The sequence below is a fragment of the Stegostoma tigrinum genome, chromosome 18, assembly GCF_030684315.1.
Source record: "Stegostoma tigrinum isolate sSteTig4 chromosome 18, sSteTig4.hap1, whole genome shotgun sequence".
Taxonomy (NCBI): Eukaryota; Metazoa; Chordata; class Chondrichthyes; order Orectolobiformes; family Stegostomatidae; genus Stegostoma; species Stegostoma tigrinum.
In genome coordinates, this window is record NC_081371.1 from 39,642,449 (window position 1) to 39,662,170 (window position 19,722).

The 19,722-nt window shown below is 41.4% G+C and overlaps 1 protein-coding gene across 1 annotated transcript in view; it reads left to right on the top strand.

The window, feature by feature from the left end:
- otogl (otogelin-like) overlaps positions 1 to 19,722 on the top strand; it is a 209,331-nt gene that overhangs the window by 74,878 nt on the left and 114,731 nt on the right. Inside the window, exons 25-27 of the mRNA XM_059652231.1 lie at positions 3,849 to 3,983; positions 6,844 to 6,990; positions 14,762 to 14,881. Coding sequence (XP_059508214.1) covers positions 3,849 to 3,983; positions 6,844 to 6,990; positions 14,762 to 14,881 — 402 coding nt within the window. The remainder of the gene's footprint in view (positions 1 to 3,848; positions 3,984 to 6,843; positions 6,991 to 14,761; positions 14,882 to 19,722) is intronic.

The window sequence follows — 19,722 nt, forward strand, 5'->3', positions numbered from 1 at the left end:
CAAGAATTACAAAATCTTGTTTCAGTACATAAGAGTTGGGTTACATTACACCTGGAAATATTGAGTGCAGTTTTGGTCCCCTCACAGAAGGAGTGCATTGAAAGTTCACCAGACATTTTCATCCTTCGAAAAGAGATTGGGCCAATTCTTCATGTATTTTCTAGAATTTTGAAGAATGGGAGAAAGTGATATTGAAACCTACAAAATACTTCAAGGGACAGATGAGGTAGATTTCCTTCTGAGGGCGGGCCACTGGACCCAAAACATTAACTCTGATTTCTCTTCACAGATGCTGCCAGACCTGCTGAGCTTTTCCTGCAATTTCTGTTTTTGTTTCTGATTTCCAACATTTGCTGGGTTTTTTTTTCGGTTTTTGTTAAGGTAGACTTCCTGTTGGGAGACTCAGAGTACATATTTTCAAAATAAAGCAGAAGCCACTTCGGGCTGAGGTGAGGATAAACCCTTTTAGACCACAGTGTTGTGAATCTTTGGAATTCTGTACCCCACAGCATTGTCAGAAGCTCAGTCATCAAGTACGTCTAGAGTAAAGATTGACAGATTTCTGCATCCCAATGATGTAAAGGGATATGGAAATAATATGGGATAAAGTATTTGAAGTGGATGAACATCAATGATTGTATTGAAAGGTGGAACAGGCTTGGTGGTCTGAATGGCCTACTCCTGTTGTATTTCCCAACACTTCTACACACAGAGGGTAAAGTGGAACTCTTTTTCTCAAATAGCAACAGATGTTGGGCCAATTGTTAATTTTAAATATGACCAAACCAAGTAAGGGCAGAATTAGACCATTTTACACATTAATTCTATTCTGGTATGCAACAGGATCATGGCTCAACTGGATTTGTTTCAAAATCTATATTCCTATTTAACCCTGATAAACCTCAGATTTAGATTTTTGTAAACTGTAGAAATTAAGGGATTTTGTACAGGCATAGGCAGGTGTATAGAGTTAGGTGACAGATCACTCATAATCTGGCAGAATGGCAGAACAGGCTTGAGGGACTAAATAGCCTATTCCTGTTCCTACATAAAGTAATTTCTAAAAAAAGTCAACAATATTTCAAATGGCAGGTACAAATAATGACCTCAATGAAAATTAGTTTGAGTTCTACCAAAATCACTTGACTCCAGACTAAAGTCTTAATACAAGTATGGAGTTGAGAGGTGAGAATAACTACCTTTGACATTAAGAAGACATTTGACTGAAGATAGCACCAAGAAGACCTGCTTAGCCTCACCTCAAGGTGAATTAAGGTTATTAAGGTTGAAATACTCATGTCATCCATAGCTGTTGTCACATCTGGTATGCAGAAAGATGTTTGTGGTTGTTAGAGGCCAATTATTGCAGCCCCAGGAAACTCAGCACATGTTTTGCTGAAAGTAAAGTCTTTGGTCGCTTATTCAATTGCCCTTTCTCTGAGATAAAACCAGAAGCTGGGCTGTTCTCTGAAAAGTTCATGTTGCTTAGCTCTGATAATATCCCACATAGTGAAATACCCAAACCAGCCAACAGCCATACTTGGACCAGAGATAATGGGAACTGCAGATGCTGGAGAATCCGAGATAACAAAGTGCGGAGCTGGATGAACACAACAGGCCAAGCAGCATCTTAGGAGCACAAAAGCTGATGTTACGGGCCTAGACCCTTCATCAGAAAAGGGGGATGGGGAGAGGATTCTGAAATAAATGGGGAGAGAGGGGGAGGCGGACCGAAGATGGATAGAGGAAGAGATAGATGGAGAGGAGAATATAGGTGGGGAGGTAGGGAGGGGATAGGTCAGTTCAGTGAGGATGGACAAGTCAAGGGTGCGGGATAAGGTTAGTAGGTGGGAAATGGAGGTGCAGCTTGAGGTGGGAGGAGGGGATAAGTGAGAGGAAGAACAGGTTAGGAAGGTGGGGACGAGCTGGGCTGGATTTGGGATGCAGTGGGGGGAGGGGAGATTTTGAAGCTTGTGAAATCCACATTGATACCATTTGGCTGCAGGGTTCCCAAGCGGAATATGAGTTGCTGTTCCTGCAACCTTCGGGTGGCATCATTGTGGCACTGCAGGAGGCCCAGGCTGGACATGTCATCTACAGAATGGGAGGGGGACTGGAAATGGCTCGCGACTGGGAGGTGCAGTTGTTTATTGCGAATCAAGCATAGGTGTTCTGTAAAGCGGTCCCCAAGCCTCCGCTTGATTTCCCCAATGTAGAGGAAGCCACACCGGGTGCAGTGGATACAATATACCACATTGGCAGATGCGCAGGTGAACATCTACTTGATGTGGAAAGTCTTCTTGGGGCCTGGGATGGGGGTGAGGGAGGAGGTGTGGGGGCAAGTGTAGCACTTCCTGCGGTTGCAGGGGAAGTTGCCGGGTGTGGTGGGGTTGGAGGGGAGTGTGGAGCGGACAAGGGACTGCCAGAGAGAGTGGTCTCTCTGGAAGGCAGACAAGGGTAAGGATGGAAAAATATCTTTAGTGGTGGGGTCGGATTGTAGATGGCGGAAGTGTCAGAGGATGATGTGTTGTATCCTGAGGTTGGTGGGGTAGTATGTGAGGACGAGGGGGATTCTCTTTTGGCGGTTATTGCGGGGGTGGGATGTGAGGGGTGAGTTGTGGGAAATGTGGGAGACACGGTCAAGGGCGTTCTCGACCACTGAGGGAGAGATGTTGCGGTCCTTGAAGAACGAGGATATCTGGGATGTACGGGAGTGGAATGCCTCATCCTGGGAGCAGATGCAGTGGAGGCAAAGGAATTGGAAATAGGGGACGGAATTTTTGCAGGAAGGTGGCTGGGAGGAGGTGTATTCTAGGTAGCTGTGGGAGTTGGTGGGCTTGAAATGGACATCAGTTTCTAGGTGGTTGCCTGAGATGGAGACAGAGAGGTCCCGGAAGGTGAAGAATGTGTTGGAGATGGTTCAGGTGAACTTGAGATTGGGGTGGAAGGTGTTGGTGAAGTGGCTAAACTGTGCAAGCTCCTCTTGGGAGCATGAGGCAGCGCTGATATAGTCATCAATGTAACGGAGGAAGAGGTGGGGTTTAGGGCCAGTGTAGGTGCGAAGAGGGACTGTTCCACATAACCTACAAAGAGGCAGGCATAGCTTGGGCCCATGCGGGTACCCATGGCCACCCCCTTTGTCTTTAGGAAGTGGGAGGAATTGAAAGAGAAGTTGTTGAGGATGAGGGCGAGTTCGGCTAGGTGGATGACGGTGTCGGTGAAGGGGGACTGATCGGGTGTGTGGGACAGGAAGAAGCAGAGGGCGTTTAAGCCATCTGCATGGGGAATGTAGGTGTGTAGGGACTGGATGTCCATGGTGAAAATACTTGGACAATAGCTTGGTGTTCATCCGGCAAGTAGCATATAACAGTTGCATCTCACATATCAGACAAAATACAACACTGCAGATATTATTCATGCATTTTCATCAGCAGACTGACACTGTAGGTACGATAGTAACTGAAACAGAATATAGTGAACCAATTGTTTCTCATGGGCAGACTTGCATATTATTCCCTTGGATTATTTACTAACTATGCTTCTTTTCAAAAGGATGTGTAACATTTCTAGCAAATTATGTCCTAATTAAAAAGGTGTTTCATCTTCAGATCAATTACCCATCCATCCCTCCTAGTGAAAGTATTCACTTCCAAATATGGATGGTGTTTGCTGGAACAATGCATTCCTGTAATTTGGCTCTGAAGAAACCCTGCGTAGATAAATGATGGAATAACATCACATAACGTACAATTCACTCGAGACCAGAGGAATTCTGAATTTAGTTGTAAGTGCAATCAAAATATCTATTAATATCATGGAGAATACACAATTATCAAATTGTTTTGCAGAGCACTGCTAATTTGAATGTTTCAATAACCACTCAGAATGTGGATTGCTATGATAGTGGAATCATTTGCATGAAGTCCCTCATGATTTCTGTTGGAGGCACCCGTCTTCACTTCAATGACAATTCTGGCAAGCCAGTGAGTAGTTATTTTATAAACATAAATCTTGTTGCTTATTTTATGAATTGAAGGTATGCAAAAACTGTTCAAATGCTCCTTTTAAAATAATGTGCAGAAATTGAAACTCATGTGCGTGGTCTCTTCATAGGAAACAGTTTATTCAGGCTTGTAAAATATGAACAACCACCACACTGGAAAGGTTACATGGTTATCTGTGAAGGCTTAACGGATAATTGCAGCAAATAATTGCTCAAAATTATTGATATTGTGCTCTGGTTCAATTCTTTGTGTTGTATAGGCATCTGTCTGAAAGCATTGGAATTAGATCACTGCTGTTTGTAACCCTCATCGCTCCAGGACTAGGATAGAACCTGGCAGCATATCCACCACTGATTGCTACTCAGCAGCACAGACTGAAACTGCATTTGTCTCAATGTTCAATGAGGATCAAGTCAGGAATACCTGTGGTAATATGCCCTGACTGTTCAGAAACAGCAGTCTGTGTACACATGAACAGAATGTCTTTTTACACTTCAACAGGAATATAAATTCATAGAATCCCTACAGGCCCTTTGGTCCAACAAGTCCATACTGACCCACAGAGCATCCCACCCAGACCCATCCCCCTATAACCCAGCTAGTCTACACACTCCTGAACACTATGGGCAATTTAGCATGGCCAATGTACCTAGCCTGCACATTGTTGGACTGTGGGAGGAAACATGAGCAACTGGAGGAAACCCACGCAGAGGCGGTGAGAGTGTGCAAACTCCACACAGGCAGTGGCCCAGAGAGTGGCATTGAACCCAGGTCCTTGGTGCTGTGAGGCTGCAGTGCTAACCACTGAGCCACTGTGCCTACCCTGGGTCTGCCTCCGTATCTGGACAGAATTCCTGCAGAGGTTTTCCTATTGAGCTTGTCCAAAATATATTTGAAAATTAGAGTTATTGACATTTATGACTGGGTTACCAATTTGATTCTAATTAAGTCACTGTGCAATTGTAATTATCAGTTTGTTGATGTTTTAATAACTCGGTTATTCACTTAGAATATTAATGACTGAATTCTAACTTCTTTCAGCTTCTGAATAAAATCTGTGTCCAACATTGGTCTAACTGTCATTATATAGTCATTATCTTCAGGAAAGTCATAAGTTTTCTTGTAATTCTAGATGGTTTTCAAGTATTTCATTTTAAAACATTAATTAGATTTCAATTTACAGTGAATGGAATCAAGCCTCCATAATACACTCAGCGATGTCTATATTTAACATCCACACTGCTCCGATATTTGATTTAATGTAAAATCTTCTGTCGTAAAAGCAGCCCTGCATAGTTCAAAATTTATGCACATCTTCTCACTCATTATGCTTTGCTGTATTACCAAGTGACACTTTTCACTATCCAAATGTATCAACATTAATGATTTTCTGTTCTGTAGCTTTTCCAATATTTTGCCTATTGTAAAAACGAGTAAAACATAAAAGTAGTCATCATAAATGCTTTTTTTGCTCACTTTGGATTGCAAAGTAACTCCTGGCCTCTATTACGACTGCCAACAGTGAGCTCCGTTGTGGAGCCTTGGGAGAATTCTATTGTTTGAGCATCGGGTGCTAAATACTTACCCAAGTGAACTGCACATTCTTGTGAAGAGTTAAGTTTATCAATGGATACAGAAACAACTTCTTTAAAATTTTATTGTGTCTTCAATTTATAGAAAGTAACATGTGTATATTTACCTACAAAATCAGTGCTTGTGTTGTTACAGTAAGTTATTTTCTCTATTTTGTGCAGTTCATTTATTTTGTTTCACTCTTGAACTTTTGATTCAGAAGCAAGTCTCAGATTTCTGGAAGATCTTTTTTGCTATTGACTGTCAGAGACATTGAAGTCTTATCTACTTAAATTCAAGAGGGTCCTTTATGCTGAAAGCACTTGTCACATAAAAGAAATTGGCCACATATCATGCCTGCTGCCCCCTCAGGTCTCAGTTCCAATCAGTTTTCTTTCCCCCGTTTTATTATCTAAAGAATACTACTGCTTTCCTGCTCAAAATGCTAGTTCCGACAGATGAAAATTTCATCATTCCAAATTCCATAAGTTCTATCTCAATCTAAAAGTCAATCCTCCACTGAACCTCTCCATGCCATCCACCATCACCCAAACTCCATCTCCTTTACTGTCCTGCATTGCTCACAGCCTTCAAGCTACTTCTGTCTGTTACTCCGCACACTCTACCTGCTTTTGCCATACCACCTAAAAATACTACCGGCTGTTCAATTCCTTATGCCTAACTAGGCTGCACAGCTTCACTTTGCTAGCACTTTAGATCTTGTACCATATCCGAGTTTAGAAATCAGTATTTCAACTTACTTTTCATGAGCAAAGCCACGAGAGAGCAGAGAAAATACTTGTGATAATATGCCCTCACTGCTCAGGAACAACAGCCACTGTATACGTGAACAGAATGTCTTTTTACACTTCAACAGGAATATTAATACCTTGGCCGGGAGCAAGTTGATTCTAAGATGAAAAACTGGTATAAGACACATTTAAGTTCTATACTAGATGAAGAATTCACTTAAACATCCAAATGTATATCTTCCATTTTATTTGTGAACACTATCTGAAATAACTATGACAAGTTATTTCAGTAATTAACATGTAATAAAATATTGTAATTTTATGCCATTTTAGTTGCAATCTGTTTTAGGAGCAATTGGGTTTTTCACAAATATGTTAACAGCAGACTTGATAGTGCTAAATTAACGGTTGATTCATCCATTAAATGCTATAGTTACATGGGGTATGAGAATTTTGACACAGTTGAATACTGACAGAAAAATAAAGTTACTACTTGTGATTGCTGTTTCTACTAGAGCTTATCTGGGGTACGGAAAGCAGTACATGATTTTCAGCTCTGGAAAGCAGGTTACTACTCAGTGGTACATTACCCACTGCAGGAGATTACAGTGTTTTGGGATAGGAAGACAACTGTACATATTCAAGTTGGACCTCAGTGGCAAGTAAGTAGATTAATTACTTTCAACTTTGCCCAATGGAAGTGCATTGCATTTACAAGTAACAGAATATCAAATTTAAAATGTCAGAATAAACATTAAATACTACAGAAATCAAAATAAAGACAGAGTGCTGGAAATACTCAGCATTTCTGAAGAAGCATTGTAATAGACTCGAAATGTTTCCTCTGTTTCTCTCTCCACAGATGCTGCCAGCACATTCTGGTTTTTATTTTGAAAATATCAAATCTCAGGCAGTTTGGATTTTTACAATAAGATGCAGATCTGTGGTATATCTTACTGAAGCATATGCCTAGCTATGAGAACAATTACAGGGAATAAACACTTCTTAGTAAAGCTGAACTATGCAAACCAACATGTTGCCACAATACAAGGAATAAAATCTGAGAGAAATGTCTCCATACATGCATTGTGGTGTGTTTCTCACATTACAATAATGACGACACTTCAAACGTGCTTTATTGGCCCTAAAAGGATTTGGAATATCATGAAGTTATGAATACCATAATATAAATGCAAGTTGTTTGTTTTAAAGATACATTGGTTTTATGCATCATTATTATTGATGTAGCCACTAACTTTCTTCTGTACTTCTAAACTTGAATTTGCTACAACGGGGATGGGAAGAATGCAGTGATATTCAAACTCCAGAACTCAACCATTAGTGCAAATGTGTTGATTCATTTCCCAAGATGGCTAATTGCTTCTTTTTTGTACCCCTATCCCAAAAAATAAACACCCACCCAGTCTCTGTAATGAACTCTGAAATAACTCCACAGACACTGGAATCCCATCACCAAATCATCCTTTATTTATATGTGGAAAGTCCTTGACTCTGGCGCAGCCCCATCAAAGTCAGCCACAGACTGTTATAATCTCTGATGTTCCTCTTTTGATCTGTCACCCAGGGCTACTTGACTGGACCAAATTAACAGCCCCAGTCAGGGAACCCATGTTCTATGAGGTCAAGCTGGTTGGTCTTGTTACAATCACTACAAACTCAAAATAATCAATCTATTATCAACAAAACTTATTCTTAAAACAGTGACAAACTCTGATTAACACTGGATATGTGACATAGAATTAAAACCATATCCCCTTAATCGCACATACAGACATGCACACAACACAAAAATGTGAGTCTCTGTGGAGATGATGAGTCTTTTTTGGGTGTAAAAGGGAAGAAATAATCTCTATTGTCTATGCATCTAGAAACAAAGAATAAAATATGATCACTTCTCGCATCCACGTTTTATTGTTGTTGGAGTTGAAATGGTAACCGCTGTAGATTGATGATAGAAATTCAGGTCTGATTCTAATCGCCTTGATTTCAAGTCTCAAAAAAAAAGTCACGAGTTTTAGGTTTTACTAGGTGGAAAGGTTGGTATGTGGAAACTTTATGAGAATCCCAGGAACTTAACTGGAAATAGAATTTTAGAAGAGAGTCTGTCATCCTCAGAAGTGTCTTCTTTATTCTTATTTGTAAGCCTGTAAGGCCGTAAGACCGTAAGACATAGGAGTGGAAGTAAGGCCATTCGGCCCATCAAGTCCACTCCTCCATTTAAATCATGGCTGATGGGCATTTCAACACCACTTCCCTGCACTCTCCCTGTAGCCCTTGATTCCTTCTGAGAGCAAGAATTTGTCGATCTCTGCCTTGAAGGCATCCAACGTCCCGGCCTCCACTGCACTCTGCGGCAATGAATTCCACAAGCCCACCACTCTCTGGCTGAAGAAATGTTGTCTCATTTCAGTTTTAAATTTACCCCCTCTAATTTTAAGGCTGTCCCCACGGGTTCTAGTCTCCCCGCCTAACGGAAACAACTTCCCAGCATCCACCCCTTCTAAACCATACATTATCTTTTGAGTTTCTATTAGATCTCCCCTCAACCTTCTAAACTCTACCTAGTACAATCCCAGGATCCTTAGCCGTTCATCATACGTTAAAACTACCATTCCAGGGATCATCCGTGTTAATCTCTGCTGGACACGCTCCAGGGCTAGTATGTACTTCCTGAGGTGTGGGGCCCAAAATTGGACACAGTATTCTAAATGGGGCCTAACTAGAGCCTTATAAAGCCTCAGAAGCACATCGCTGCCTTTATATTCCAACCCTCTTGAGATAAACGACAACATTACATTTGTTTTCTTAATTACGGACTCTACCTGCAAGTTAACCTTTAGAGAATCCTGGACCAACACTCCCAGATCCCTCTGCACTTCAGATTTGCGAATTTTCTCACCGTTTAGAAAATAGTCCATGCCTGTATTCTTTTTTCAAAAGTGCAAAACCTCACATTTACTCACATTGAATTTCATCAGTCATTTCCTGGACCACTCTCCTAAACTGTCTAAATCTTTCTGCAGCTTCCCCACCTCCTCAGTACTACCTGCCTGTCCACCTATCTTTGTATCATCGGCAAACTTCACCAGAATGCCCCCAGTCCCTTCATCCAGATCATTAATATATAAGGTGAACAGCTGTGGCCCCAACGCTGGACCCTGCGGGACACCACTTGTCACCAGTTGCCATTCCGAGAAAGAACCTTTTATCCCAACTCTCTGTCAGACAGCCAATCCTCAATCCAAGCCAGTGGCTCACCTCGAACACCATGGGCCCTCACCTTGATCAGCAGCCTCCCGTGAGGCACTGTATCAAAGGCCTTTTGGAAGTCTAGATAGATAACATCTACTGAGTTTCCCTGGTCTAACATACTTGTTACCTCTTCAAAGAATTCTAACAGGTTTGTCAGGCACAATCTCCCCTTACTAAAACCATGCTGACTTGTTTTAATCTGACCCTGCACTTCCAGGAATTTAGAAATCTCATCCTTGACAATGGATTCTAGAATTTTACCAACTACCGAGGTTAGGCTAATCGGCTTATAATTTTCCATCTTTTGCCTTGATCCTTTCTTAAACAAGGGGGTTACAACAGCAATTTTCCAATCATCTGGGACTTTCCCTGACTCCAGTGACTTTTGAAAGATCAAGACCAAAGCCTCCGCTATTTCCTCAGCCACCTCCCTCAGAACTCTAGGATGTAGCCCATCAGGGCCCAGAGATTTATCAATTTTTAGACCCTTTAGCTTTTCTAGCACTTTCTCTTTTGTAATGCCTACCATGCTCAACTCTGCCCCCTGGCTCTCCCTAATTGGTTGGCATACTACTCATGTCTTTCACTGTGAAGACTGACGCAAAGTACTTATAAAGTTCTTCAGCTATTTCCTTATCTCCCATCACTAGCTTCCCAGCATCAATTTGGAGCGGCCCAATATCTACTTCTGCCTCTCGTTTGTTTCTTATGTATTGAAAGAAGCTTTTACTATCATTTCTAATATTACTAGCTAGCCTACCCTAATATATGATCCTCTCCTTCCTTATTGCTCTCTTTGTTATCCTCTGTCTATTTTTGTAGCCTTCCCAATCTTCTGATTTCCCAGTGCTCTTGGCCACTTTATAGGCTGTCTCTTTTTCTTTGATACATTTCCTGACGTCCTTTGTCAGCCATGGCTGTCTAATCCCACCCCGGATAATCTTTCTTTTCTTTGGGATGAACCTCTGTACTGTGTCCTCAATTACACCCAGAAACTCCTGCCATTGTTGGTCTACTGTCTTCCCCGCTAGGCTCTGCTTCCAGTCGATTTTCATCAATTCCTCTCTCATATCCCTGTAATTACCTTTATTTAACTGTAATACCATTACATCCGATTTTGCCTTCTCTCTTTCAAACCGCAGACTGAACTCTACCATATTATGATCGCTGCCTCCTAAGTGTTCCCTTACTTTAAAGTCTTTTATAAAGTCTGGCTCATTACATAGCACTAAGTCCAGAATAGCCTGGTCCCTTGTGGGTTCCATCACAAGCTGTTCCAAAAAGCCATCCTGCAAACATTCCATGAATTCTCTTTCTTTGGATTCACCGGCAACATTATTCACCCAATCCACCTGCATATTGAAGTCCCCCATGATCACCGTGACCTTGCCTTTCCGACATGCCCTATTTATTTCTCGGTGTATCTTGTGCCCCTGGTCCTGATCACTGTTAGGAGGTCCGTACATAACTCCCATTATAGTTTTTATGCCTTTGTGGTTCTTCAATTCCACCCACACAGACTCCATATCTTCTGACCCTTTGTCATTTAGTGCCGTAGATTTAATTCCATTCTTAACTAACAAGGCAACCCCACCTCCCTGTCTTTTCGATATGTTGTGAATCCTTAGATGTTTAACTGCCAGTCCTGAGCTCCCTGCAACAATGTCTCTGTGATGCCGACCACATCATCATCATTCAAGAGGATTTGTGCTGTTAATTCATCTACTTTGTTGCGAATACTACGAGCATTTAGATAAAGTGTTTTATAGACAATAGACAATAGACAATAGGTGCTGGAGTAGACCATTCGGCCCTTCGAGCCAGCACCACCATTCATTATGATCATGGCTCATTATGATCATCCACAATCAGTATCCTGTTCCTGCCTTATCCCCATAACCCTTGATTCCACTATCTTTAAGAGCTCTATCTATCTCTTTCTTGAAAGTATCCAGAGAGTTGGCCTCCACTGCCTTCTGGGGCAGAGCATTCCATATATCCACCACTGTCTAGGTGAAGAAGTTTTTCCTCAACTCTGTTCTAAATGGCCTACCCCTTATTTTTAAACTGTGTCCTCTGGTCCTGGACTCACCCATCATTATTAGAGAGGTTGGAAATCCCAAGATGTCTTAAGTTATCCTTCCTTTTTGCTGTATTCCTAGTCTGCCTCGAGCTTAAATCCACCTGTACACATGCCATCCTGTTGCTTATCTTTCCATTTAACTCCATACTCTCTGTCTCTTTCACTTTCCCTTCCCCCCGACTCACTAGTTTAAAGTCCTACTGACCACCCTATTTATCCTTTTTCGCTAGAACACTGGTTCCAGATCGGTTCAGGTGGAGACTGTCCCAACGGTACAGATCCCCCCGGTTCCAAAACTGATGCTAATGCCCCATGAAATAGAATCCCTCTTTCCCACACCAATCCCTTAGCCATGTGTTTACTTCCCTAACTTTCTTTTCCCTATGCCAATTGGCACGTGGCTCGGGCAGTAATCCGGAGATTATCACCCTTGAGGACCTGTACTTCAATTTCTTTCCTAGTGCTTCATAATCCCCGAACTGGTCCTCTACCCGAGCTTTGCCTATGTTGTTAGTCCCAACATGGACCACAACAACTGGATCCTCCCCCTCCCGCTCCAATATCCTTTCAACCCGGTCGGAGATGTCCTGCACCCTGGCACCGGGCAGGCAACACACCATGCGGGACTCCCGATCCAGCTTGCATAGGATACTATCTGTCCCTCTAATTATAGAATCCCCGAAAAACAATTACCTGTCTTTTTGCTCCCCCCTCTTGAATGACCTTCTGCGCCACAGTGCCATGGTCAGCTGGCTCATCCTGTCCGCAGTCCTTTTCCTCAATCGTACAGGGAGCAAGAATCTCATACCTGTTGCTCAAGGCCAAGGGCTAAAGCTCCTGCACTCCTGAACTCTGAATCATCCTATCTGTCTCACTTACAGTCACACCTTGTCCCTAAACACTTTCTGAATTTGACTTATTTAATCTACTGGGTGTAGAACGTAGAATCAAGCTTTCTAAGACCAGAGAGAGTTGCTAGGCAGTCATTAACACAGGGCCCTCAAAAGTAGGGGCTTTTTAAAAATAAATCGATAAACCCATCTCTTAGCTCTTGCTTAGCCATTTCTCCAAATCACTTAATTTCTAGCAAGATGAAGGTAGCTTACAACACTACATTAAACTCTTGATTTCAGTTCCCAAGAAATCATATAATGAAACTTTTCTTGTTCTGGAGAATGTTAAAATTGTCAAAAATCTGTTGGTACTCCCAAATAGTCCTTTAACATAAATATGCATTCCCAACAATTTATGTTGTGAAGCAGGTCATCATGTTGCTGGGGTATAGTGTACCATTATTTGAGAAACTAAAGTAGAAAGTAAGTAGCTTAAAATGCAGTAAATGTGTGTTGCTATTGTTATTTGTAGGCTCTGGCATACAATTCATAGCACAGAATTTGCTCACTGTTTATTTTTGTATTACTATTAACACAAAACTAAGCAGCTAAATGCATGACAGATCTACTTATAAAAAACTGTACAATCTAATCAACTTTTTGCTTATTTAAAATATTGTATGTGAAGTTTTGTATGTCAATAAATGTAACACAGACAGATGATTATTACCTGACCCACAAATAAATTGGAATATGTTAAATAAGGTTAAAGAATTAAACACTTGGTGCAGGAGAAGTGGGTTTCCATTTGTGTGCCTCAAACCTACTCCTGAAAGAGATAAGAACCATACCTTTGGGTCAGTCTTCACCCAAACCACTCTAGGACCAGTACACTGGCAGGTCATATAGCTCATTGAGGGCTTTGAACTAAATGATGGGAGTGAATAAACAAGACTGAAAGGATATAGTACATAATATGACTGAGGTTGAGGTTTTCCCCACAATCTAGCATCTGTGGTCTGTTTTACAGAGATTTTGTGGGCTATCCATAATATGTCCTGATGATTTTCAGTCAGCACCAATATTTGGTGAAAATCTTTCCTTTCTCAGGTCTACGAGGTCATATTTTCATCAGAATCCGTTTTTTTTAAGATGGTAAAATTCCTAAACTCCCTCTGTGTCAACTGGTGGTTGAGCAGACTGAACTGCTTAACTCTGATTGAAGAGTGTGAAGCTGGATGAACACAGCAAACCAAGCAGCATCTCAGGAGCACAAAAGCTGAAGTTTCGGGCCTAGACCCTTCATCAGATGTCTAGGCCAGAAATGTCAGCTTTTGTGTTCCTGAGATGCTGCTTGGCCTGCTGTGTTCATCCAGCTTCACACTTTGTTATCTTGGATTCTCCAGCATCTGCAGTTCCCATTATCTCTTCTTAACTCTGATTGACTGGCTAAACATTGAATCAGAGAAACTTGTTGAACCTATTTCTTTTAGGTCATTCAAAACCCCAATGAATATTTCAAATAACCAAAGCTCAATTTGGTGGATCTTGGTCAGTTATTGCTCAGGTCATTAAACATTATTTCTGAAAATATTTTCTGTAATAACAGTGTCTCATTGGCATCATTTTTTTCATTTTGAGATTATTGGAGAAGTAACTAATTTCATTCCATTTGTCTAAAATTGGTTACATTTAATAAATATTCCCCTACCAGATAATTTATACAAACTGACAAAGCAATTTTGGTTAAGAAATCTAGTTCATTTCCCTTCTATTTTTCTTTGGTTATTACCCTGCTCCAATTACAATTTTCCTGCTTTGTCATCTCTTGGATGGAGGCCTCAATTTTATTTTATGCTCAAATTTAATGCACAATAAAGATACAGTCACTTCTCAAAAAGCCCAATTGTGGAAATGGTTCAGATGCCAATTAAAATAACATCGATAACAGTTCACTCTGTCTCATTTCTGTGGTGCACCAAACCTAATTTCCGTCGGGGCAGGGTATGGGTAAGTGGAAACATCAGAATAACTGGTTACTGCACTAATGTAAGTTAAATGTATATCAGAAACAATCCATAAATGTGAAGAACTGGTGAAACTGTATGTTCAAGAAAGAACAAAAATAGCTTTATCCTTTTCAAAAATTTGTTGTGTGCTTATTTGCAAAAGCATTTTGATGACTAATGATGTTTTACTTGGATACCTTGTGTTCTAATCATTGTACTATCTCAACATTGGCAGGGCAAAATGACAGGTTTGTGTGGAAATTTTGACAAACATACTGCAAATGACATGACCACATCAAACAACATGGAAGTGAGCAATGCTCAAGCTTTTGGAGATAGCTGGGCTCTTGGCCAGGTAAGAATAACAAGGTCACAAAATGGCATAGAACAAGGAAGGAAATTTAGTCTTTTAAGTCCAATGTGACATGGTCTATTCCATTTGGTTTAACCTGAGTGATGTGAATAACTGTAGGCAAAAACTTCAAACAGAAAATGTGAAACTTCTCTTGAATTGAGAAAAGGTAACTTCTCTATCATGCATTGAAACATTATAATCAGTTGTTTAATCCTGCCCATTTTAGTTCAGCAAAGGCATGCCTCAGCAATTCAAAAATGTACAGATTGTTTAAAATTCTAAGTTGGCTAAAGATCCTCTTCCACAGCTACACTGGCCCCATCCCCCATTATATTTTTCTAAAAATAGAAAATATTCCTCCATTATATCGATGACTGTATCGGAGTCATGTCATGCTCCCATAAGGAGTTCAAACAGTTCATTCACTTCACTGACACCTTCCACCCCAACCTTAAGTCCACCTGGACCATCTGTTATACCTCTGTCTCCTTCTTGGACCTCTCTGTCTCCATCTCTGGTAACCACCTGGAAACTGATATCTATTTCAAGCCCACCGACCCCCACAGCTACCTCGATTATACCTCCTCCCACCCACCTTTCTGCAAGAATGCCATGCCCTATTCCCAATTCCTTCGCCTCCGCTGCACCTGCTCCCAAGATGAGGCATTCCATTCCTGGATATCCCAGATGACCTCGTTTTTCAAGGACCGCAATTCCCTCTCCACAGTGTTGGAAAATGCACTCAACCACATCTCTTGCGTTTCCCGCACCTCAACCCTCACACCCTCTCCCTGTAATAACAACAAAGACAGAATTCCCCTTGTCCTCACGTATCACCCCACCAACCTCCGGATTCAATGCATCATTCTCTGCCACTTCCGCCACCTGCAATCTGACCCCACTACCAAGGATATATTTCCCTGCCCACCCTTATCTGCCTTCTGGAGGGGCCACTCTCTCCGTGACTCCCTTGTCCGCTCCACACTCCCCACCAGCCCCATCACCCCTGCACTTTTCCCTGCGACCGCTGCAAGTGCTACGCCTGCCCCCACACCTTCACACTCACTCCTATTCCAGGCCCCAAGAAAACCTTCCACATTAAACAGATGTTTACCTGCACATCTGCTAATGTAGTCTATTGTATCTGCTGTTCCCTAAGTGCCTTCCTCTATACTGGGGAGACCAAGCGGAGGCTTGGAGACCGCTTTGTAGAGCACCTATGCTCGGTTCGTGACAAACGACTGCACCTCCCAGTCACGAACCACTTCAACTCCTCCTCCCACTCCTTGGATGACATGTCCATCCTGGGCCTCCTCCAGTGCCACAACGATGCCACCTGATGGCTGGAGGAACAGCATCTCATATTCCGCTTGGGAACCCTGCAGCCCAGTGGTTTCAAAGTAGACGTCACAAGCTAGAAAATCTCCCCACCCCGACCGCATCCCAAGTCCAGCCCATCTCATCCCCAGCTCCTTAACCTGTCCATCTTCCCTCCCACCTACCCGCTCCTCCCTCCTCACTGACCAACCCTCATCCCTACTCCCTACCTACACTCACCTATACTGGCTTCATCCCCACCTCCTTGACCTGTCTGTCTTCTCTTCACCTAGCTGCTTCTCTATTCACCCTCTATCATCGCCTCTCCTCTCTCTATTTATTTCAGAGCCCCCTTCCCCTCCCCCATTTCTGAAGAAGGGTTTAGGCCCGAAACGCCGGCTTTCCTGCTCTTCTGATGCTGCCTGGCCTGCTGTGTTCGTCCAGCTCTACCTCTTGTTATCAAATATCTTAATTAGTTTGCTTTGAATTTTTAATGTGAACCTTATGTTTCATTATCTGTTCTTTGGATTTTCATCGAGCCAGGAAGACTTCAAGATTGCGTTTATACAACAATTATTAATAGACTGTGCATGATGGAAAGACTATAGAGCAACATGCTGTGTGCTGTACAGGTTCTAACATCCTAGCAGAGTACCAGAATATCACTACTGAGGTCAGAGTCACATTACAAGTTACCTCAGAGGCTCATCAATACATTATACATTAAACCCTATCTCTACATCTCCCCTCAACTACTTTCTTAGTTTTTGACATTTTTAACGAAAAGCATTTTGTCAACATTATTAACTGAAACATTTAACTGAAGTGTTCCTTTCAATTGAAAATATTTCCAGGCTCACTTTCTCAATCCAAAGTCTATTATTCCCTGTGAAGATCTCTCATTTCTCCCTGGTCTGGTCAGTCAGAGTAGGACTGGGAGGGTGCTGACCTGAAGGCTAGCCTAGAAACACACTGTCAGCAGCTGAAATGAAACAAAAACAGTTAGTAGCATTATCCCCAAAGCTGTTAGTGTTGAAAGGACCAGTGACTAGCAGGCTGTCACATTAGGATGGAGGCAGGTGGCTATTCACCAATAGGTACCATTTCCACTTGACTGGTGGCTAATTCCTTTTTGCTCTTCCATGAACATTTCTGTTGAAAAAAAGTTCTGACATAGAGAGACTGCTGGATAGTGAAGTTGCATCATTGAAGAAGAGTTGAGGGGTATCACCATTCAACTCTAGGAGCAGCACAATGACCAACTTGAGATTCTTATGCTGTGTTCACAAGTTTATGATGAAGAGAGGAATTAAACATCAGGAAGACTTTAAAGTGCACAAACAAACATATGAACAATGGGATAGTATATATCATGCAGCAACTCAAACCTGCTCTGCCATTTAATCAGATGAGAGTTTTGAAGAAAAATTTTATCATGCACGAAAAATTAACTCTGTTTTTCTTTCTCTACACTTGTTATCAAACCTACTGAGTTTCTCCTGCACTTTCTGCTGTAATTACAATCAGATTAACCCTGATCTACCCTTGATAATTTTTCACCTTTCTGCTTGCTAGTAATCTACCTTCCTCGACCTTAAAAATGTTGAAAGCCTCTGCTTTCACTGCCTTATTAGGAAGAGAATCTCAAAGTCTCAATCCCTCTGTGACAGAAAGTAAATCACCACGTCTCAGTGTTAAAAGGTGATCCCTTATTTTTCAACAGTGACTCCAAGCTCTAGATTCTCCCATAAGAGGAAACATTGTCTCTACATCTACCATGCCGAGACTACTCAGGATCTTAAATGTTTCTATCAAGTCACGCTATATTCTTCTAAGTTCCATGAATGCAAGCCTAGCCTGTCCAACTTTTCCTCATAGGAAAACTTGCCCATACCAGGTAGACTTTCTTTGAATTGTTTCTCAAACATTTACATTCTTTCTTAAATAAGGTGACCAATTCTATTCACAATCCTCCAGATATGCTGTCACCATTTCCCTGTATAACCTCCCCACAGGTTTTTCTTAAAATAAATTCTCTTCACAGCAAATTATAATGTAATGTTAGTTTCTTAATTATTTATTGCTCTTGCGTGATAGCCTTTTGTGATTCATGTACTAGATTTGTTCAAACACTCGTCATTTTAGATAATATACTATATTTGTATTCTTCCTGCTAAAATGGACAATTTCACATTTTCCCACATTGTAGTCCATTTGCCAGATGTGTGTCCAATGATTTGACCTGTCTATATATTTTTGTTACCTCCTTAAGCCCTGTTTGCTGGCCATCTAACCATGCCAATATGCTACAACAGGAACATAGGAACAGAAATGGGTCATTCAGCCCCTTGAGCCCCTTCTACCATTCAAAGAGATCATAGATAATTTGTGATCGAACACCATATACCTGCCTTTAGCCCATACCTCTTAATGCCTTTGTTTAACAAGAAATTATCTGTCTTAGATTTGAAATTAATAACTGATCCAACATTAACTGCCATTTGTTGATCAGCATTGCAAACATCTGCCACCCTTGTGGGTAGAAGTGCTTCCTAACATGCCTCCTGAATAATCTGGCTCAGATTCTTAGGCTATGCCATCTAGTTCCAGAATCCCCAACCAGTGGAATAATTTATCTTTATCTACCCTGGCTTTTCTTGTTAATATCTTGGAGACTTTGATCAGATTACCCTTAGCCTTTTAAGCTCTAAAGAAAACATGCATAATTTGTAAATCTATTCTCACAACTTAACTCCTGAAGTCCAGGTATCATTCTTGTAAATCTACATTGTACTCTGTCCAAGTCAAATACTCCTTTCTGAAGATGTGATGCCCAGATCTGCTTGCTCATGGTGCTCCATTTAGGGTCTAACCAGGATTTTGAATAACTGCAGCATAATTTCTGCATCCTTTACTCCAGTCCTCTGGATTTAAAGGCCAGAATTTCATTAACTTTCTTCTTATTTTCTTCCCCTGTTTGTAACTTTTAAAGCTCTATGCACCTGAACCCCAAAGCCTCTTTAGACATCTACTGTATTTAACATCTCGAAAGTACCTCTTCTTATTTCAAAATTGTTAACATAATACTTGTTTACTTTGAACTTTATCCCCCACTGTTTTCCCCATTCACTCAGTCTGTCAATATCCTTTTGTCTATGATACCACATAGCTTTGTGTCATCACCGAATTGTATGCCATTATGCGAGTTGTTAATAAATCATGTTAATAATTAACGCCCCAATAAAGATCCTTGTGGAACACCACTGGTCACATCCTGACAAATTGAGCCTCCATTCTGCTGCCTGCCGTTCAACCAATTTCAAGGACAAAGAAGAACAAACAACAATACAATGCAGGACCAGGCCCTTTGGCCCTTCAAGCCTGTGCTGACACCTTTTGCCCATCCGTACTAAATTTGTCTTTGCTTACAGGATATGTATCCCTCTATACGTTTCCTATTCATGTATCTGTCCATGTGCTTGTTAAATGCAGCTAATGAGTTTGCTTCCACCACCTCCTCTGGC